Genomic DNA, 23,378 nt, shown 5'->3' on the forward strand with positions numbered 1-23,378 from the left:
TAAAGTTTTAAATGATTTTTTTTCTCAATGGTCTCACAGTTATACTAAATAGTCTGGATACTCAATCTGGATTCACTCCGTAACGCTGTGGCTTACGCACTCGCGTCATATCTCGTGATCTGGATTCCTTCTGTATTTGCGTGCTTCTCTTCTAACTGGTAAATGTTCTGTTGCAGTGGTACGTGTTGTCGTGTGGGGTATCTCTGAGTCTTCATTGAATGAGTCACACTGCCTTTCATTAGTCTAACAGTGTCGTCGATTCGTCTGAATATTGACCATCTGAGTCGTACCAGAACGATTGTGTGCGTATCATGTTGCTCAATGACAGTCACTTGTACCCACTTTCCTTTCCTTTGCATTCTTGCAACCTCTCCTTTGCGAAGGGGCGGTAGAACTCTTGACCCAAGTCATAGTATTTTTTTGGATTTGCTGACTTGATCGCAATTTTTTCCAACATTTGTTGGATTTGTGGCTGTAACAATGGTGTAATGGTCGGAAGACGACTCTTCAATCTGCGACTCATAAGCAGTTGTGCTGGCGATTTATTAACGCTATCCAAAGGACTATTACGGTATTCCAGTATTGATAAATAGGGATCTTGGCCACTTTCATCAGCTTTCTTTAGTAATTTTTTTACTGTTTGGACTGTTCTTTCAACCTGTCCATTGGACTGAGGATACCCAGGGCTCGAAGTGATGTGAAGAAACTCCCAAACTTCGGAAAAGTTCTTGAATTCAACACTTGCGAACTGTGGTCCATTATCGCTGACGACCTCATCCGGTATTCCATGACGGGCAAAAATTGACTTTAATGCAGTGATGGTTGCTGAACTCTTTAAACTCGGAAGCTTAGCTACTTCTGGAAATTTAGAATAGTAGTCGACACACAGAAGATAGTTAGTGTTCTTGAACTCGAATAAATCAACTCCTATCTTTGCCCATGGCCGGTCTGGTATCTCATGAGGAGTCAAGGGCTGTTTGATGTTACTGTTCCTGTTTTCGTTACAAGTTGGACACTTTGAAACCATTTCTTCGATTTCATTTCCCATGCCGGGCCAAAAGAGTATTTCACGTGCTCTCTGCTTACATTTGACGATTCCCAAATGAGCTTGATGTATTCTTTTAAGCATTTCACCTCTCAGGACCTTCGGAACAATTAACTTCTGATTTCTGAACAATAACTGGTGCATATAAGTGAGCTCATTTTGGTACGACCAGAACTCTCGAATGTCGGGATGTACTTGACTTCTCGTATTAGGCCACCCGCTCAATATTACGGTCTTCAAGTTCTGTAAGGCTGTGTCTTGATCTGTGGCATCTTGAAATTCTTTTAGTTTCTCTGGAGAAATTGGCAGTTCCAGATCCAAAAGACAAACTTCTAATTCTTCATCAAGAAGACTTTCTTTCTCTTCATTTAAATGCGCTCGGCTTAATGTATCAGGGAGGTACATTTCTTTGCCAGGTTTGTAGGTTACTTCCAGACTGTAACGTTGAAGCTGAAGCAACATTCTCTGCAATCGAAGTGGCGTCTGGTGCAAGGGCTTTCGAAAGATGGCTTCAAGTGGTTTATGATCGGTTTCCACTTTTACCGTTTGGCCGTAGATGTACTGGTGGAACTTGCTGCAACCATAGACTACAGCAAGCAGTTCTTTTTCAATTTGAGCATATTTTTGCTGATTACTAGTAAGGGCTCTTGATGCATAGGCAATGGGTTGTTGATCTTGCATTATCACTGCACCAAGGCCATGTGAACTGGCATCGACCGACAATGTTACAGGACAATTGACATCATAGTACTTCAGCACTGGTGTTGAAGCAACTAGAGATTTCAGCTGTTGGAAACTCTTCTTCTGAGACTCTCCCCAATGCCATTCTGTCTTACTTTCAAGAAGACTTCGCAATGGTGCACTGATTTCTGACAAATTTGGTAAAAACTTTGCTAAATACTGGACCATACCCATGAATCTCATAACAGCTTGCTTATCAGCTGGTTCTGGCATCTGTTGGATTGCACGTATCTTCTCCGGATCAGGTTGTAAACCATCAGCAGTAAGTAAATGACCCACATAGGTTAGCTGAGTGCGTTGGATCTCACATTTCTCACGATTCAGTTTCAAGTTCCTTTCTTGACACCGATCAAGGACAGACCTCAAGCGTTGGTTATGTTGGCTGATATCCTTCCCCCATACCAAAATGTCATCTGCGATGCATTCAACTCCATCAAGTCCTTCGAGCAGTGTTGTCATAACTTTCTGGAAAACCTCTGGAGCTGACGAAATGCCAAATGGAAGTCTCTTAAAGCGATACCTTCCAAATGGAGTATTGAAGGTGCACAATGTGGAACTGCTATCATCAAGCTCTATTTGCCAGAAACCAGAACTGGCATCAAGGGTAGAAAATACCCGGGCCTTTGGAAGTCGCGATACAACCTCTTCAACAGTTGGCAGTGGGTAGTGCTCACGTCGGATGGCTCGATTTAAATCACGAGGATCAATGCATATTCTTAACTTGTTGGGTTTAACGACAGTTACCATACTGTTTACCCAACTGGTTGGCTCAGACTGTTTTTCAATCACCCCGAGATCTACCATCCGTTCCAATTCCTTTAGTATTCTGTGGCGCAATGCAGCAGGTACTTTTCTTGGTGGATGAATGACTGGCTTTATATTAGGATCTACTTCAATGTGATGTTTTCCAACTGACTGAATGCAACCAAGACCAGAAAATAAGTCTGGATAATGATTGAGAATGTCATCGCCACTTTCGTTGTCACCATCAGATCGATGCAAATTCATGATTCTTTCAATTAATCCCAATTCCAAACAGGTTTTCCTGCCCAGCAGTGATGGAGCATCTTCATCTATTATCTGAAATGTGATTTGATAGAACTTGTTCTTTCGCTGACATTCAAATCTTGTTTTTCCAACTGGAGTGATTTTGTGCCCTGAGTAACTTACCAATCTGGCATTCGATGCAACAATCGGGAAAATGTTATTTTGAGCGATGTTATTTTGAACAATGCTGTTGTAAACATTGCGTGACATGACATTGCACTGTGCGCCAGTGTCAAGTTTAACTTCAATAGCTTTGTTGTTTATTATAATATTTTCGGTCCAGTCGTCGTCGCTAGAATTTTCCACCATTCCGATGAAAAAATCATCCATCTCATCTTGGGTATCAACTTGGAATGCTTGCTTATTCACTGGCACTAATCTCGATCGACAAACTCGAGCAAAATGGTTTTCCTTTCGACAGTTATTACAAATCTTGCCAAAAGCTGGACAGGCCTTTTGATAACTAGAATGTTCTCCACCGCAATTTCCACACTTTCGTTGCACGTAGCCATAGTTTGACTGCTGGGTTGACTGATGTTGTTTTGAATACAACCTTGGATTTAGCGATTTACTCGGGTAAGTAAATTTAGATCTTTGCAGTGCATGATGAGGGACTTGTCGTTGTCATCGTTAAATTCTTTCAACTCTCTTGCACTTGCTTCACTCGCACGACATATATCGATAGCTTTTTGTAAGGATAGGTCCGCTTCACGAAGTAATCTTGCTCGTAGTTGATCACTTCTGATTCCTCCGACTATTCTGTCACGTATAAGACTATCAGTCAATGTACTAAATTCGCAATGTTTAGCTTTGTTTCTTAAATCGGTAGCAAAAGCATCGATTGTCTCAGTTGGTCCTTGTGATCGTGTGAAAAATTGATGGCGTAGAAACGTTAAATTCTTTCGTGGTTCACAGTACTGTTTGAATTTGTCTTTTAAGATATCGATTTTGTGTTCATCACCTTCCTTAGCAAAGTCGAAGGCGTTAAATACGGCACGAGCTTCTTCGCCGGCCACGTGTAGGAACGTGGCACACTGGACTTTCTCGCTTTTCTCGCCAATTTCGCTCGCAATGAGGAAAAGTTCGAAGCTTTGAATCCACTTTCGCCAATTTTCGGCTAAGTTTCCTTCCAGGCAAAGTTCACCTGGAGGCTTTAATTGTTCCATTTTGTTCAAAAAAATCCCATACCTGACACCATGTTATGTACTCGACATTCAGTGTAAAAAGATGTATATTTCATATCAGAAATCATTTATATACACATATAAATATTACGTCATTGAATAATAATTATACCTAACTAATTATTCCAAAGTCTCAACACCTACCTACCTACCTACCTACCTACCTACCAACATACCTACCTACCTACCTACCTACCTACCTACCTACCTACCTACCTACCTACCTACCCACCTACCTACCTGCCTAACTACCTACCTACATACCTACATACCTACCGACCGACCGACCTACCTAACTACCGACTTACCTACCTACCTACCTACTTACCTACCTACCTACCTACCTACCTACCTACCTACCTACCTACCTACCTACCTACCTACCTACCTACCTACCTACCTACCTACCTACCTACCTAACTACCTACCTACCAAACTACCTACCTACCTACTTACCTACCTACCTACCTACCTAACTACCTACCTACCTACCTGCCTACCTACCTACCTACCTACTTACCTACCTACCTACCTACCTACCTACCTAACTACCTACCTACCTACCTACCTACCTACCTACCTACATACCTACCTACCCACCTACCTACCTACCTACCTACCTACCTACCTACTACCTACCTACCTACCTACCTACCTACCTACCTACCTAACTACCTACCTACCTGCCTACCTACCTACCTACCTACACCTACCTACCTACCTACCTACCTAACCTACACTACCTACCTACCTGCCTACCTACCTACCTACCTACCTACCTACCTACCTACTTGCCTACCTAAACGAAAGAAAGTACAACCGACGTTCGTACTGCACTCAGGTGAGTGTGCACCACTGCATGCCATGTGTACTACTACGGATTACAATGCTATCTCTCAAATGCTATCGAGCGAGTGAAAAATGTGTGATTTCGGTTATATATCCGAATTTAAGTTATTTATATCAACGCCGGTATTGCAAAACTTAATTGTAGACGTGAAGAAGCATGTAAGAAACTTTTTAATCAAATAATAAACACTCGTAATCACAAGTTCGCGTATCTTTTGTCTCCCAAGCAAGAAACAAAGTATGGTCTGAGGCGAATTCGCCCTTTCACTGACTACAAAGCAAAAACAAATAGACTTTCAAATATTTTATTCCGTCGCCCGTTTTTAATGCCGCAAATTATGTTTTTAATGCCGCAAATTATGAATAGGCTTTCTTTAAACTAATTAACTACATGGTTTAAATATTTTCCTATTTTAATTATTTTTATATATTGTAGTTTATATATTTTTATCTAGTTTTGCACGCAATTCAGCTTCACAGCTGCAATGTGTAACACTTTTAATAATAATAATAAATAGACAATGTATAAAGCAACTTTATTTCTTCTTTCCAAATTCTCGTGGTCGTATCTTCATCGATGTTGATTTCAGAGAATAATAATATCCTTTCCAATTTTCCCAATTGACTCCATCAGCATACGATGTGTGTGCGCCATAATAATAAAAACCATTCAAATTGTAATGATGACAACGCCAATACCACCAGCCACCTTTGTATCTTCCCGCACAGTTATATTTCCAAACATCATTGTCAGAATCATTGGTGCTGAAAGCCACACCGTTATGACTTTTCAACGAGTCTCCTGCTGTACCTTAATGCAAAAGTATATAAATTAAAGTAAATTAAATAACAAATCAAATTACAAATAAATGTAAATACACATAATTATGCTACGTCAAATTTACGGTGTCATGTGAAATTGTGATTTGAAGATTTGCTTTCGCAATGTCGTGTTTACTGTCTCATCCCGTCATGGTAAAAGATGCTGTACGGATACTAAACAGTAATCTTTATGGCATTCAAGTAGAATGTTGTGATGTTTGGAAAAAGCGAAGGCTTGATGATGATTACTGATAGTCGTAGGATATATATTGTTAATCAAAGATAATAAATAATACAGATTTTGTGGTTTGATTAAATCTATCCCGTAAATAGCAGGGATCTTAAAGGCAGATTTTCCCATCTAGAATTTATCAGTTTCATCTTTTTGGATACGAAAAATGCAATCTAATATTCACACATTATTTGGAAGTACATATTAATTCTTTGAAAATTAATTCTTTCACACCAAAATTAAGCAAATATACAGTAGGAGGCAAAAGTTTGAGTCCAGTGACTGTATTTCTTTGTTTCAGCAGCATATATTAATATTCTACAGAAAACCTTACCGATAAGTGAACTAGAAAAAAGTAAACAAGTAAACAGAAAAATACATGCTGTACAACAACTATGAGATGTTATGATATTCATTTTTACGTATTTTAATGTGCAAACATGCATTTACATGTCATTGCTTAGTTCCCTCTTTTTTGCTCTTGAAATGACCTTTATTCTTGCTCGCATAGATTCCATAGGTTTTTTAATGTCACACGTTCAATACCTTGCCAGCATTCGTTGACCACTTGCCTCAAGTCAGCCTGGCTGGCGGGTCTGTGCCTCGCCCTCTTCCGGTTAAAACGGTTCTACAAGTGCTCCATAGGTTTTAGATCTGGAATATGAGGTGGAAAGCCATGACAACGAGATCACCAGAATGAGTTTGCTTCTAAACGATTTCTGGCACATAGAAGATGTGCATGTGCTTAGGGTGATTATCATGTAGTTAGACGTGCGATCATCTTTGTACCAGATGAAATTCCATGTCCTTGAAGAATTGGATGATACTTTTCTTTAATTACACTGTTAATTTTAAAGTGTTAAAATAGCACCACCGTAGGTGCCAAATCAACACCATGCAGTGGTGTTAAATACAAAGTGCTATTTTGGCACCAACTTCGGTGCTAATTTAACACCACCAAATCTGGGATTGGCGCTAAAAGTGCCAATATGACACCATATTACCAGCACCATTGCAAGGTGCCAAAATAACACCTCTTTTGCCGACGAAAGTGTTAAAATAACGCCATATAGGGAGTTAAGTATGGGGTGTCAAAATAACACCAAATGGCGGATGGGCCGGGAATGAGCACGTTTGATTTTATTTAAGTTATTGAAAAATAAACTTGTATTTTCGAATGAGATGATTTTGGAACAAAAAATTCCCGTGCTTTTCGCACAACTATTCATCTAAAAGACGACATGGAAATTCAGCTTGTTGCTATGAATACGTCAGGTCAGATACGTTTCTATATAAAAAACCCCCGATACATCGATAGTGATCGGTGATCCATTGTCCTTTTTATTTTATCAAACGACTAATTTAACGACTAGTTATTTTGTGCTATGTAATGATTGCTACAAAGTAAATATTTCGCAATCGCGTATAGGCATATGTATGTCCATATAAGGAACGAAATATGACACGTGTCAGCGCTTGTATGCAAATTTTTTGAGCGCGTCGTTTGAAAACTCTTTTGATCGTATATTCATCGAGATGTTTATGCTGCTGTGTTAAAAAGACGTTTTGAGCGTATTTACTCGACTATTTTGGTACTTCTAAATATCCTAAACAACAACGGGCTCCCATAAGGAAATTTCAAGGCAATTGGTTGTGGTATTATCTCAGAAATATCTTGGTAAGTGTTTGAATTTGATCAAATACAGACATACAGTATCCATGTTCGCTCAAAGTCAACGGCCAAATCGCTGAACAAACAAATGTTTTTTTATTCTAGAGAAGCCAAATGACGTATTCTACTTTACTGCGATCTCTTCAGCAAGTTGTGGTCAAAGAAAATATCATTGCAATAATAGGTATCTATTCATATTTACTTTACCAGTTTACCGTAATTTTAGATGCGTCTTCGCTTGTCTCATATTATTGACATAATTTAGCGATATTTTATCCTATATCAACAATTGTCCGTGCTCTATTTTGATATATTAACGATAATCCTTGCTCTATTTTGATAAATTTGATCTCAGAGAGCAAGTTATTTGTTTAAAATAATTGCCTGTGTATGACTTTTGATAAAATTATTACTGTAAGAAATATAATTTCCTACAGGTTACCTGAGAGTCCCATTTTAGCTTGTCATTTTTCAAATTCACATTTATATTTTAGTCAAATAACAAAGTATGTTTCCATAATTTAGTAAAATCATTTTCTTTTGCAAGTAAGGTTTGTAACTGAACACATTCTATTATTTTGTTGCAGGTAAAGGCAGAATTTGGCAGTAAAATGTGCAAGAACTATTAGTCCATGGTATGGTTGGCAAATTTCAATCTATCAAGAGTTGTCAAGAATGCCAAATACTGTGCCAAGAAGTTTGTATTGGTTCTTTCGAACCAGATAGAAACAACAAACAAGATTGGCCGCACAGAGAATCAGGTAAATGATGCAATTAATATACTATAATTTTCCCAAGGACAAAATTACAATGTCACCTGTAGTTTATTGCCCCACAATCTACTATTTTGACTGTCTTTATCCAATGCTTAGTGTACCGATTATAGTTTTGGTAACCTAACTAGATTTTAACAATAGCAATTGATAAACAATTTGTTTTTCAAAGAAGACATTCAGAGCACAGCTAGTGGTTGCTTTAGGTCTAATTACTGAAAGAGAATCTCTCCCTCATATTAGGAAACCTTGTGGGCTGATTTTACTTTTTTAATGATTATTGATAAATTTATCTTAGGTTGATGACTCCATATACAGATGACAAAATACAAATAATAAAAAAATGGCCATGGAAGAACATATGCTGGGAAGTGAGTTTCTGTGGATAAATTTATAAAAGAACTTGACATTGTTTGTTGAAAATTGTAAATATTTGTCTGGCTATTTTTGTAAATAGTCCTGCTGGAGTAATTGTAAATATGCAATTGTGTCCAAGTTTAATATATTGATTTTTTGTTTCCTTGTATATGTGTCATTAATTTTGATTTAGATATGATTATACTGATGTACTGCACATTAAATTGCAGTAAGTAAAAAGTAACACCAAATGTAGTGCTAATTAAACACCCAAAGGTGTTATACTGACACCTGAATGGGAGTTAATTTAACACCAGAGATTGGAGTTAATTTAGCACCCGGATCATGGTGTTAAAATAGCACCTCAACAGGTGTTATTTTTGCCATATTGATTCAACACCTTTTTTGGTGCTAAATTGACACCTTCAAATTAACAGTGTAGGATCCTATTATATCTTTCAATATTGCCAAACCGAGCATGACCAAAGCAGCTAAAAGTTTGCTTGAGTAGGATTTAGTTTCTTCGAACCTCTCCAAGGTTAGTTGCATACCACCTTTTTAAATTCTCACTTCTTCTGCGATCTTACGAGGAAAGAATCCTTCAATACTTAATGGAACTATTTGTCCTTGTGCACCATCACTTTGCCCTTTTCCCTACCCATCTTGGGCAGTGTAAAGGAATGAGAACTTTATTTTGTTATAATTTAGATCATTAGGACCAAAACAGTGTGCAATTAATATAGTTTACAGTACTGAAACACTAGCACGCATGTCTTAACTCCAATACGCTGCCAGGATTTAATACTGGAATTCTACAACGACTGGACTCAAACTTTTGCCTCCTACTGTATGTCTGAAGGAAATAATTTGAGTAATGCCTTTCGTTATCGTTGTCCTATTATTACCAATTCATGCTATAAAATTCGTCGGAAGCTTGCCGAATTATGCCGAGTATGGTCGGAAGCTAGTCGTGCATTCGAAGCTGCGATCACAGCAACTAGTTGACACGCAGATTATTGCGTAATTGTTACTAAATATGGTAACGTTCTGACACGGTGCAGTGTAGCAAACCAATCACAGGGCAAGCTTTTGCCACGTGAGCCACGGTGCGACACGGTGCGACACGGTGGCCTGTTTTTAATTGCGCAATAAGCATGATAAAAAATAAAGTTCGATATTTCTCGACTTCGAACTCGGATAAAGTTTATACATAACACGTTCAATTTGTCTGTTCGCTGCCTCCTGCATGGCTGAATCGCATTGATACATGAATCCGTCGAAATTTATATATATATATATATATATATATATATATATATATTAATATATATATATATATATATATATATTATAATATACATATATATATATATATATTATAATATATATATATATATATATATATATATAAATTTCGACGGATTCATGTATCAATGCGATTCAGCCATGCAGGATGCAGCGAATATATAATAATTATATTTAATAATATAATATATTATTATATATATAATATATATATATATAAATATATATATATATATATATATATATATATATATTTGCAAACTATTTGCAAAAACGTTGGCCGCAGATAGATAGATAGATAGATACTCGAAGTCTAATTAGAATTGCATATGATTACATTTGCATCGGATTTCTATCATATTACACAATTCTATTCTAAATGTATTTATTATTAAATAATAAAGGAAGTTAATGTTATACGGGTCTTCGTATCGTAGTGTCGCGGGTCCTAGGACGCTTGTCCGGTCGGCTACTTGCCCCCTCCGGTGAGTACAAATATGAGCCCAGTTTGCCTGATCGAGTTGTTAGTTGCTTGCGTGAATCGATGCCGTCACAACCTTGTCCAACAAAATTATTTCGCTATAATGGCTCAGGAAAATATGTCTCTTCAAAGAGTTGCTTTGAGTTTAACGCCAACTAGCTCACCAGTCGTGTCTGCTGTTACAACTTCAACAGTGGCATCGCAGTTGATCGCTACGGCTCCCCTTGCCGTTCGCTCGTCGCCATCTCGGCAATTTCAGCCAAGTTTACACCAGCATATTGCTTCACCGTTATTTCCAACTCGTGTTCCATCGCCGGCTATTGCAAATCAACAAATCGTCAGTGTTGCTTCTACTTGGCCATCGAGTCATCCAAGTTTAACACCATTTTTCGCTCAGCAGCCACCACAACCCGTGTTACTTCAATCAGCGACGCCTACGGTTACCCAACAACAAGATCGTGCCGTAGCTGGACATTGGCAACCGCCTCAACAGACGCTGCAGCAGCCGTTGTATCGGATTCAAAATCCTGTCCCTTCAGGTACGCCATATTTGTTTTCTTCGTCTACGTCCCCGGGCCCCGGGATGGGGTTTGTTTCGCCGGGTGTTTTTTAGCCTCTGGTGGTATTGCCTCGCCCCCTCGCTTCTCTACGCTTACCGTATCGGCTTTTTCTCCCTTCGTGGTCGGGCCTGGTTTCCTCCGGTATCCCCAAAGCTTATGGCATCAATTTTCAACGGCAAGTTGGTCGAGTTGGCCTCTCTTATCGAAGAAACTTCAGTTCATGACGCTCCTTCGTTTACCATCGGGGATAACGAATTAGTTTTGCGACCGTCAAAGCGCCCTAAGGAAATTACAGATATTATGACTTGGCTCCCAGCCTTTTCTGTTTATCCTCGTGATGACGAATTTTTGGCCGTCTCGCTCCCCGGATTTGCTTCGCTACCAGCTACTTATTTTGCGTTCCGCTCAGAAGCATCTTGGCTCGGGGGATCGCGTACGATCGCGCTTTTCGTCGCCATGCAGCTGCTCTCCGCCTCACCGATTGGTTACAACTCCACCCGGAGCTGTATAATTTTCATATATTCGGCGCCGGGAGTTTTCTTCTACTCCTGCTTCGCGGGTATCTACTTCGTTTTCCTCGTCCTCCAGCTCCCTTGAAGCGTTCGGTACCCCGTCGTCGTCCATTATTTGTCACTCTTGGAACGCTGGTCGGTGCTCATCGCAATTCCTCCGGTGTCGGTTCCGTCATGCCTGTGATTTTCCGGGTTGTCGTGCAATCCATCGTCGTAGCGTGGCCCACCAGTCTACACGTTGTCCTCGTTCACCATCTCGCTCGCAACCCGCGAAGTAGCGTCTATCATCAGACACCTCGCGTCGTTAGTTAATACGTAGTGGTCGGTTCGTTTGTTCCCGTTGTTCCGGACGTTAACATTGTTCTGTGCGCTATTTTAGTTTTTTTTTTTTTTGTAATTCGTGTTCGGTTATGAATTTGCTGATTAAAATAGTTATCTAGCTTCACTTGGGATTTAGTTGTGCACTGTTCGTACCGTTCGCACCGTTCGCACCGATCGCACTGGTCGCACCGTTCGTACCGTTCGCACTGATCGCACCGTTCGCACCGTTCGTACCGATCGCACTGGTCGCACCGATCGCACCGTTCGCACCGTTCGTACCGGTCGCACCGATCGCACTGGTCGCACCGTTCGTACCGTTCGCACTGGTCGCTCCGTTCGTACCGTTCGCACCGATCGCACTGGTCGCACCGTTCGTACCGATCGCATTGGTCGCGCCGTTCGTACCGTTCGCACTGGTCGCTCCGTTCGTACCGTTCGCACCGATCGCACTGGTCGCACCGTTCGTACCGATCGCATTGGTCGCGCCGTTCGTACCGTTCGCACTGGTCGCACCGTTCGTACCGTTCGCACCGGTCGCTCCGTTCGTTTCCGCTCGCTGTTCTTGCTATTTTTCTGCTCCGTTGTAGGTGCTTTCGTTCGTGCTGTAGATCCACCGTTGCCGGAGTCCCGCATCCTGTTTCCGTTGGTCTCCCGCGTTTCGCCGCTTCAATACGTCGAGTTTCATCGGGAATTAATCAACCATCCCAATCAAGCTATGGTTCGCTACGTGTTGGATGGTATAGCTCACGGCTTTCCGTCGGGTTTTGATCCTTCACTAGTCTCTTTACGACCATCGCACCGAAACATGAAATCGGCCTTGCAACATCCCGATGTTATCGACAAATATTTGGCAAATGAAATTTCGCATGGTCGTGTCGTGGGTCCTTTTGCCTCGCCACCGTTTCCTAATCTACAGTGCAGCCCGTTTTGGGTCGTTCCAAAGAAAGGCCAGCCTGGTAAACGGCGTCTCATTCAGGATTTGTCGTCACCCGAAGGCCATAGCGTTAATGACGGCATCCCCAAGGATCCTTTCTCGTTGACTTACATCTCCGTCGATCATGCCATTGCTCGTTTGTACAGCTTGGTCCGGGTGCTCTTATGGCCAAATTTGACGTAGAATGTGCGTACCGTAACATCGCTCTCAGACCTGACGAACGTTTCTTATTTGGCATGTGGTGGCCTGAGTCATATTTCGTCGATTTGGCTCTTCCGTTTGGTCTGCGTTCCGCCTCATTTATCTTCAACTCCGTCGCCGAAATGGTGGAATGGATTCTTAAAGCTAATTATCGCGTTCGTTTTCTCCTTCGCTACCTCGACGATTTCCTGACCCTTGGCCCCGGCAACTCCACCGAGTGCGCTAGTAATGTAGCCATCGCCAGGTCCTTATTCCTCCGTTTGGGTTTGCCTCTCCATCCGTCAAAGTGCGAGGGTCCTACTACTACGTTAGTCTTTTTAGGTGTGGAACTAAATTCTCTCACCCAGTCTGCTCGGTTGCCATCCGCTAAAATTTGTGGCCATCGTAGAGCTTCTTAAAAAATGGAATCGTAAGTCTTGGTGCACTCGTCGAGAGTTAGAATCCTTTATCGGCTCGCTTCACCACGTTACGAAAGTTGTTCCGCCCGGTCGCACGTTCCTCCGGCGTATGATTAATTTGCTCTGCGCTTTTCGTTCACCTACCCACCCTATTCGGCTCAATACGGAGTTTTTTCCTTTAATGTTTACCTAGCTGCTGTCCGTTCCTATCATATTGACCTTGGCTTCCGAAAGAGAAACCACGGTTTCGTCGTCTGCTTCAGGGCATCCGTCGTTCTCGGTCTGGCGTTTCCTCGTTACGCTGCCCCATAACCCGCGATCTATTGGATGTTATTCATTCGTCGACGGTTGGTGATCTTGGCGTCTACGATGCAGTTATGTTTTGGTCTGCGTGCTTTCTGGCTTTCTAAGACTGATCCTCTTGGCGTCGGACAGGTCCTGTACATCGGGTCTTCAAGCAATCGTCTCTGCCCTGTCTTCGCGCTTCAGGCGTACCTCGATATGCGTGGCAGCGGCCCTGGTCCTTTATTCCTGTGGTCGGATGGCTTCCCCTTAACTGCTCAACAAGTCAATTTTTTCCTTCGCAAAATCTTGAGGCGAGCCGGCGTAATTGGGGGAACTACTCATCTCACAGCTTTCGCATTGGGGCTGCTACTTCCGCCGCTGCGGCTGGGATTCCGGATCATCTAATTCAAGCTCTTGGACGTCGGACTAGCCAAGCTTACCTTCGCTACGTTCGCACATCGCTGCAGTCATTTTTCAACGTTGCCCCGCTGCTGTAGGGTTGGAGACTGGTGGAGAAGGTTAACGGTAACCTAACTCCAACCCCTCATCTGGCTTGGAGACATACTTGGAGGAGGTACCGTTAAAATAGCATGGTTCGTTGAGTTATTATCTGCGCCGAAAACAGCAAACTCAAAAGAAACACCGTTTCACCCCTAGCCCGACCGTTTCGCTCGGATACCGTCTCCATCCCTACCGATCGGCAGCGGGCAAAAATATAGTGTAAGAGCTGGTGTGCTATCGTACTGATGTGAGCCTTAGGATCCGTTAGAACGTTAAATGTATTTATTATTAAATAATAAAGGAAGTTAATGTTATACGGGTCTTCGTATCGTAGTGTCGCGGGTCCTAGGACGCTTGTCCGGTCGGCTACTTGCCCCCTCCGGTGAGTACAAATATGAGCCCAGTTTGCCTGATCGAGTTGTTAGTTGCTTGCGTGACCCATCCCGCCCCTTTCCCTAACGACTTCACGCGATGTTGTGAACTCTACGGGAGAAGCGTCTTATTAATCTCGCTGGGGTTTTTGTTTTTTTTGTTAGTTTGTTTTGCAGGATTAAGCACAGTTCTTTTCACACCCGTTTTGGTCGTGGAATGGGTGTTTGGGGTAAAGGTAAATTCATTAATGATCGCCACATTTACAGGTATTTTTTTTTTTTGTTTTGTGTGTGTGTGTACTTTGATGTTCGTATCGTTTATTCCACGGTTTCACTTCAGTGACTCACGTGTGACAGTTGATCACGGGATGGAGGAGGTACCGTTAAAATAGCATGGTTCGTTGAGTTATTATCTGCGCCGAAAACAGCAAACTCAAAAGAAACACCGTTTCACCCCTAGCCCGACCGTTTCGCTCGGATACCGTCTCCATCCCTACCGATCGGCAGCGGGCAAAAATATAGTGTAAGAGCTGGTGTGCTATCGTACTGATGTGAGCCTTAGGATCCGTTAGAACGTTAATTAGATTTCGAGTATCTATCTATCTATCTATCTGCGGCCAACGTTTTTGCAAATGGGTGTGTATATATATATATATATATATATATATATATATATATATATATATATATATATATATATATATATAAATGTATAATTAATTATATATATATCGCTGAATCATTGATAAATTTTTCTAGATGCAATATATAATATGTTGGTTAATAGCAAAGATGATTATATAATATGCTGGTTCACTGCAAAGTTGATTGTAAAGAGAATTGGAATCTCCTATAATTTCATTGAAATGTGACTCCGTTTAATGCTTGTAATGCGTGTAAAATGCTTACCATTATAACCTCCAACATTCAACTTGTACTTCTCATTTTTACTGCTGACTTTAAATGAATCATAATGAGCGTATGCCGTGTTTCCAGATGTATCTTCCATGTCGATACGAAGTTCATTTTGTGAAATATTTGTCATCATGTGTATTTTGTCAAGACCAAGCCAATATTCTTCGCTTAAGTTACCAAAACCTTTCTTGTAATCTTGCCATCCTCGGTAGAAGTCAACACTTCCATCAAGACGACGTTGAAATACAGTCCATCCTCCACCTGATGTTGTCATATCACAAAACACTTTGAAACTTCCCTTTCCATCAGGATTAATTTCATAAATTCCACTTTGGTTATTTCCCTTTTCATACAAATCAGCGCAGCGGAGACCTGAATAATACGGTTTTATTTTCCCAGTGGTGTAAAACGCAAATAATTGTATGTCTACATTCTAAACTTTAAATCGTTTAGGAAAAAACAAACTAAAACAACCAAACCATCCAGGCATATACCCATTTTAGCTTGATTTTAGCAGCCGTTTTTTTAACTGAAAAGTACCTCTGGAAACTTGCGCCCCCAAAGAAAAAATTGAAATTCTTCCTACACCCCCGGAAGATATAATCATATTGATTTTGTGGCACTTTACTCGATGAAAGACAATTTTAAAAAAATGGTTTAATACGTTTTAGTTTGAGAGTAAATCACAGCTCAATTTCAGTCAGGGAACAGTTAAAAAAAATGTATCAACTATCGATCCTCCGGCAGGAAACAAACCTACGCCTTTGCGATCCCGGTGCCATCTTAAATTTCAGTTGCATATAAAAAATCGTTTAAAATAATCTTGCCTGAACATGCTTTGCCATTTCCAGCAAATCCTGTACGACAGTCACATTCGTAGGAGCCAATAGTGTTATTGCAGGTTGCGTTTGAGTGACATTTGTGAGTTCCCAGGGAACACTCGTCAACGTCTGAAATCAACGATGTTGTCAGGAGCCTAGTCGATGACCACTTACATTGTTTAATACATCTTCATGCTTTGCATTGAAGAAATTTATCAGTCAAAAGAATGCTCGTACACTCGACTTTATAAGAGAGAACGATGTCGTACCATATCCCTTACAGCTAGAAGTGCTTTTATCGACTGTCTACTTGGTTGGAACTCCTAGCTCTATAAAAAAGTCGATTAAAATATTCTTACCTGAGCATATTTTCCCATTTCCAGCAAATCCTCTGCGACAGTGACATTTGTAGGAGCCAATAGTGTGATTGCAGGTGGCGGAGTGACATTTGTGAGTTCCCAGGGAACACTCGTGAACATCTGAAATAAACGATCTTGTCAGGATCCTAGTCGAAGACCACTTACATTGTTTAATACAATTATCTTCATGCATTGCATTGCATTGCATTTAAGAAATTATCCATCAAAAGAGTGCTGGTACGCTCGACTTCATAAGAGAGAACAATGTCGTACCAGATTCCTTACAGCTAGAAGTGCTTTTATCGATAACTCTGTCTATACTTGGTTCGAGCCCCTAGCTATATTAAAAAGTCGATTAAAATAATCTTGCCTGAACATATTTTCCCATTTCCTAAAAATCCTCTGCGACAGTGACATTCGTAGGAACCAATAGTGTTTTTGCAGGTGGCGTTTGAGTGACATTTGTGAGTTCCCTGGGAACACTCATCAAAATCTGAAATAAAAGATCTTCTCAGGAGCCTACGTGTATTATTTCGACTCAAAATTAGGACGCCTTTATTGAGTAAAGTAGCACAAAGTCTTAATTCAGTGATTTATTGTGACCCATACTCCCGGGAATTACCTTGCTATATCCACACCAACTACGCTCGTTCTTGTCAGTTATCTCTGCATCTCGCTCATGCAGAATCATTGCACCGGCGACGCAAGGCGTAGGTTTGATTCCTGGTGTCTAACCGACATCTGACTTTAATTTGAGATTTTATGAATCCTACTCGAAATTAAGGCAATGTAAATTTTACTAATATCATCTCTCAAGAATGAAATCATTGAAAAAAAATTTTGAAAACAGACTACTGATCCCACAAATTTTTCAAACAGCACCTTCGGGCTTGATCAACATTTCTACTTTGCTAAGTAAAGGATAGGGTTAAGGTGCCACCCCAATCAAAATTTGTTCAAAGAGTTCCTGATGTTCATTGGTACGTATTGCATTAATGCGGCGCGTATTAACAGATGATAGTTATAATCATTGCATAATAGTTAGTCAATTAATTTAGTTAATATTAAAATCCCCGTAGTTTTATACGGAATGATATTCTGAATGCCCCAACAATTATGTTATTTGTTGTAATTCTAAAGTAAATTACCTGATTTCCTGGTAAGCTTTTCTTTTTCAACTCTACTCTTTGCCTATACAAAATTAATTACAACAATACTGAAGATGTTGATTTTAATTTTTATATATTAATCAATATATCACTACATTAACTACCCTACTACAACAGTACTAGAAATACATGCATGCAGCAACCCCTCGCCATTTCAAACGAAGCAAAATATTTCCTGAGCTAGCCAGACCTAACCTTCAATATTATGAAGTGTGTAAATGTAAAGCCGATAGCTGATGTTTCAAATATTTCGGAAACAAATACAGTCGTAAAGGTGAAGTGAAATCACCCGTTTTCCGGCTGCTTTCCGTTGCATTAAGTTATAGACTTTCACAGTTTAAGTGAGAGTTAATACTCCATTATAGCTAAACTTTCAAAACATCAAAACAGCACAAATAATATAAATAACCAAGCAGTGAACGTCGAATGTTGTTTTTCAATTATCAAATTCATGCAGTGATTGCAGTCGACTCTATAAACCTTTAAAGTGATATTTGTTATATTAAAACTCCAAAATACACTTTTAAGAACTCTTTTTGAAGTTAAAACGATCATGTAAAGCCTTAAATAGTCGGTCACGTCTTCGCAAAACCGAGCGAAGCGACATACTGTACCAAGCTCATAAAATGTATTCGTACAGCAAACACGAAATAAACCTCGAAATAAACAAAATAGACTCCTACCATTTCAAGGATTATATTCGAGTTGTTCCTTTTCACCTATAATTCCTCCAGTTCTGATAATATTTTAAACTCTTCCCAGTGTTTTATCTGTTTTTTGATTCCACATTTCATATTTTGTTTTCGAGACATTCTTTTAAAAAATAGTTTGCAAAATGACAGTTAAATTTCTGACGTTTTTTACTGAAACACAAAGGTTTCGTCTTAGCCAATTAGGAAGTTGCTGATTACCAGTCTACACTCGTTCGCATTTCGCGCATGCGCACAAGTACCATGACCATTGAACGTCCATGACATTTGGGCAACTTTGGATTACGCTATGTTCTCCCGGGTTCCGGGTGTAATTCCTAATCTCCGGGCGGAATTAGTACCCTCGCCCGGTGCTCCGCACCAGCTCCGGGGATTATTTATAATTTCTTTATTCCTTATAATTTATAATTCCTTTATTTCTTCAATGTTCATTTTTGTCGGTATAGACAAAAGAAACCTGAGATACCGTATATTTCTCAAGAGAGGAAAAGGTTGTATTTTTGCACGTATACATGCAGAGTGATCCAATAAATGCAGATATGGAGAAAATATTTTCTTACAGTTTAATAATAACACTTTTTTCTCGCGTAATCACCATTGAAAGTTGTGCGTTGATAATTCATTCTACAGTTTCATATTTTGTTCATTTGAATCGGGTCCAGTTACTGTGATTAACTGGATGTAAATCGGCAGGATCTTTCCCTTCGGTGAGGGTCTGACATCAAATATTGTTGACAAAATTGTTTAACTACTCCTTTTTAACCATGCATTAATTGTACAAAAAATATATAAAATACTCAGTAAAGTGGGAAAAACTAGTAAATCACTTCTGCTATCTTTGACGTTGTTGCTGCTCTGAAATTCTCTGATCGTCAAAGACGTAAAGCCCAGAGAATTTGGGGTGGTAGATAAATGATTTAATTAGGCGAACGAAATTGACCGGTCAATATACCTTGTTTACAAATAATTACACGGATTTCTGAAATTCGTACATCGGCTTGTACTAGGGATGCTTGATACGAACAGTCCTAGCCTTGTTCGCAGAACAAAAATACTGCTAAAACCGCACAACATTTCACGTCGTGTCTAAGACGTCGAGGGTATTTTATGTTTTTTTCTCGAATAAAGATACCGTCGCTTGCACTATACTCAATTTTTTTAAACTGATCATAAAAATATGTAATAATATAGCTAGTGTTTCCAAAGCTTTAAATTTTTACATTGATATTTTCTTTTTAGATTCAGTGTTAGTCATTCAGAAAGCGAAATGGGCGAAAAAACGGGATGCTCAAGGGAAAGGTAGCCAAAATATATAGCATCAAATGTGGTATAACAACTGCCTAAAATAGACAAAACACTTTTCGATGTTTCGACCTGAGGGCCTTCGCCAGGAAAGTTGGTATGAAAATAAGTAGGGAGAGTACATGTTTTGTATGGAGGCAAAACACGTGATAAAAATGGGCCAATAGAAAACAAAAAATCAAAACAAATTGGAATGCATTACATTGCTAAAGAGACGCCTGATTGTGGGCTAAGAATAGCCCGCAATGAGGGAAGCCTGATCAGCAACGAAAACGTATCACAACCAGCTTTGATGTAAAAAAAGAAATGGAAGTCATATTACTCTGGGCGAATGAGCTTAAATGAAAGAGAGTCATTCATTTATGCCGGAGGGATGAATAGTGCTAAGACTGGACGAGTCGCATTTCTTGTCGTTTACGGCTATCGTTAGTACCGGAGAAGGGGCAGAGGGCTCTAATTGTCATGTCCGTGACATAATAATTACCAGAGGTAAATTGTCTGACAACAGGCTTGGTGTTATCGTGGTTGTTGACTGACCTACGGTGTTCACCAAACCTTACCCTTAGAGATCTTCCAGTTTCGCCAATATATGTGACCTTCCACGGAAAAACATACGTTAACGCTATTTTGTTCGTTCAAAAATATCGTTCGTTATCCGTTCGTTTGCCGTTCAAACGCTTCAAGCGTTCGTTGAAACGATTTTCGAGATCGTTCATCGTTCGAAATTGCCCGTTCGAACGCTTGGGAAAAAACGTTTGAAAATCAGTGGTCTAAAAGCGTTCAACCCTTTGACTTACCGTTCGTTGAAACGATATATAGTAAACCACATTTGTTGCATGAGATGCAATAAATATGAGGTTGGAGGAGAGGCATGTGAAATGGTGCCTGATGAAAAACTGTGAATTGAGAGCCGAAATAACTGTGCCGGAATCGGTAAATGAGCATGTTTTACATTCGATAATGCCACAAGGAAATGTGCCTTTTGGCTCTGAACAGTTTTGCTGTAAATAGCTGTTAACCAATGTGTCCTGGATATTTTTCTGCCAAAAACAGACTAGGCATGTATCGGTGAAAATGAAAGATCTCTCGGGATCATTCTGCAAGATATGAAAATTCTAACAGCAAAATTCACGGGTTGATGTTAGAATTAAGGGGGTAGAATTAATGCTAGGGGTGGTAGAGGCGGGGTCTCTAAGAGAGTCTAAGCGGGAAATGTCGGAAGCCTTAGATAAGGCAGTGTCAATAAGTGAGGAGGGATAGCGGCGCCCTGCCAAGAATGTTCTCCTCTCAAGACAATTGAACCGGACAGTGAGTGAAAATGAAGTGAAAAATCAGATTGAACAAGAAAGGGGACATGCTTTAGAGATAAGAGAAAGAGCAATGGGTGGAATTGCGAAAATGCAGGGACAAGTGAAAATGTTAGGACAAAGTTACGACAAAGGATAGACGGGTGGAGAAAGAAGAAAAAGAGGAAAAACAGGAAGAGAAGAGAGCATATAGAGAAATGCAACAAGGCCAACACATGGAAGCTCTGTAGGTGATAGGAGAAACAGAAATGCAACAAATGCAACAGCAATTCACTATGCAGATGAAGCAATGAGAGCAGATTTTGAAGTTTAATAATAATGTCAGAATCCTGAATAAATATATCAACGTATACGTAAATGCTAGCAAAAAATCTTGGAAGCCTTACCGCTTCAACATCTTGCATCAATATCCAATCTCCCGTTTTCGTTTTTTTTTCTTTCTAGTAACGTTTGTCAGTTGACAATTTTCAACATTTTTTTTGTTCTGTAGTTGAATCCAACACATTTGTTTTCGTCTTTGCAGTGAGTGTGACATCCTAACATCACAATTCAAGAGGTAACATTGTGTCTTGATATTATTTCATCCGCAGGCAATGATGGACCTCCTAAAAATTTTAACAAAATCCTTGAATGTCAAATATTTTAATGTCCAAATTTCAACTAGAACTTTGTGTTTTATTCGGGACTGATTTCACCATATGAAACAGTTAAATGGTGTTTCACGACAATATTTTTTCTCTTACTTTTTTTGACCATACTCACCTCTTATGATTGTGTCGTAATTCGTCGGGGAACATTGGTTTGCTGAAATGTTTCCAATAGCAAGCAACAGCAAGCTCAAGCTGGCCGCCACAAACATCGTTTAAACGGTCTCTTGTCTGAGTCGGTAATTCTGGAAGACATTTTTCGGCGTTATGACCAGGAAAAAGAATAGAAATGATCGTGAGATCATTAGGATGTTCGCTGTGTTCCATAGAAATTTGAAAATTCAATTAAGTTGCTATAGCGACGTAATCAACTGACATTGGTAAGAAGTGAAGCGGATGCTTTTAGTTTGAAAAATTGTTGGACTGGGAGGAGTTTGAAGTATCCTTGACTGTTTTGAGTTAAGAGTAGCAAAAAGTAATAAAATAAAACTAAATGATTACTTTATTATTATTTATTAAAGAGTTATTTTGCTGTTTTGAACTCGACTTCTAATGTAGCAATATACATGCTGTTACGTCACCGGTGAGAACGAAAAATGAGAACAGTGTTGAGCATTTTTAAACCGTTAGTGAACTATAGCAATTTAAACCTAGCAAAGTATATTTACATATTAACCTAATTGTTCTTCAGAACTCGCAAATTATCCCATACGATTGGTACAAAACAATAAATAATATAATTCAATAAAAAATGTTGAACAAAAGCTTTTACAAAAGATTATCCAAAGATAAAAAACGAAAAACCACACAACCCGAAAAAACATGTGTTTTTCCGGTAAGTTCCGAAGTTCCTACGAAGTTCATTCGGTTAACGAAAGTCTCCCGAACATCCCCCCTCCCCACACTGAGGAAAGGAAGTGTGACTATTCTAACAAACATTAATGTCAACCAACGTTTAACTGAATTTCCTATTATCTTTTAACACTCTAATGTTCTATGGGAACCAGCTTATGGATCGGCCTCATAAGTGTTCTATTTCCGCACTGGATTTTCGCCACCCTAATGTGGCCATCTCGTCCTGGAAACGTCTGAACAATTCGTGCTAAAGGCCAACGACCAAGAGGCAGATATTTTTCGATAGATAGAACGACATCTCCTTCTTTTAAATCCTTCACCACTTCCGTCCACTTTGGTCTCATGATCAGTGTGGGCAAGTATTCTTTAAGCCACCTCGACCAAACTCTAGAGATTAAATCTTGCACCTTACGCCATCGCTTTCGAGGATTAAACGGTTCGATGTCAACGACTTCTGGAGCGAAGGATCCCCCGACCTGACCGTGAAGAAAATGGTTCGGAGTCAATGGTACGTCATCTTGTGGGCTTGCCGACTGATATGTTAAGGGTCTCGAATTGATTAAACTCTCCACACCGGCCGCGGTGATTAAACTCCTCGTCTGTTACGTCACTGTTTCCCAACACCGCGTACAATGCTCTTTTTGCTGTTTTCACCATGCTCTCAAAAACTCCACCAAGGTGTGGGGCGGCAGGAGGGTTGAA

At 40.0% G+C, this 23,378-nt stretch overlaps 2 protein-coding genes and 1 long non-coding RNA gene across 3 annotated transcripts; 1 reads left to right on the forward strand and 2 right to left on the reverse strand.

The window, feature by feature from the left end:
- Positions 1 to 328: 328 nt before the first annotated feature.
- Positions 329 to 2,794, reverse strand: LOC114533737 (uncharacterized protein K02A2.6-like). Its single transcript, XM_028555332.1, has one exon. It carries the CDS (start codon positions 2,792 to 2,794, stop codon positions 329 to 331), a length of 2,466 nt encoding a protein of 821 aa, XP_028411133.1.
- Positions 2,795 to 5,402: 2,608 nt separating this feature from the next.
- Positions 5,403 to 16,004, reverse strand: LOC114533738 (ryncolin-1-like). The gene is made up of 3 exons (XM_028555333.1): positions 15,986 to 16,004; positions 15,501 to 15,878; positions 5,403 to 5,677 (listed from the first exon to the last, which is right to left on the reverse strand). The coding sequence occupies exons 1-3, from the start codon at positions 16,002 to 16,004 to the stop codon at positions 5,403 to 5,405; spliced, it is 672 nt and encodes a 223-aa protein (XP_028411134.1).
- LOC114533696 lies at positions 7,348 to 8,952 on the forward strand. Its single transcript, XR_003688085.1, has 4 exons — positions 7,348 to 7,598; positions 7,698 to 7,776; positions 8,180 to 8,353; positions 8,664 to 8,952. It is a non-coding gene; the product is annotated as an uncharacterized LOC114533696 (long non-coding RNA).
- Positions 16,005 to 23,378: the final 7,374 nt, after the last annotated feature.

This window comes from Dendronephthya gigantea, unplaced genomic scaffold (assembly GCF_004324835.1).
Source record: "Dendronephthya gigantea isolate DGI-Jeju-01 unplaced genomic scaffold, DenGig_1.0 000094F, whole genome shotgun sequence".
Taxonomy (NCBI): Eukaryota; Metazoa; Cnidaria; class Anthozoa; order Malacalcyonacea; family Nephtheidae; genus Dendronephthya; species Dendronephthya gigantea.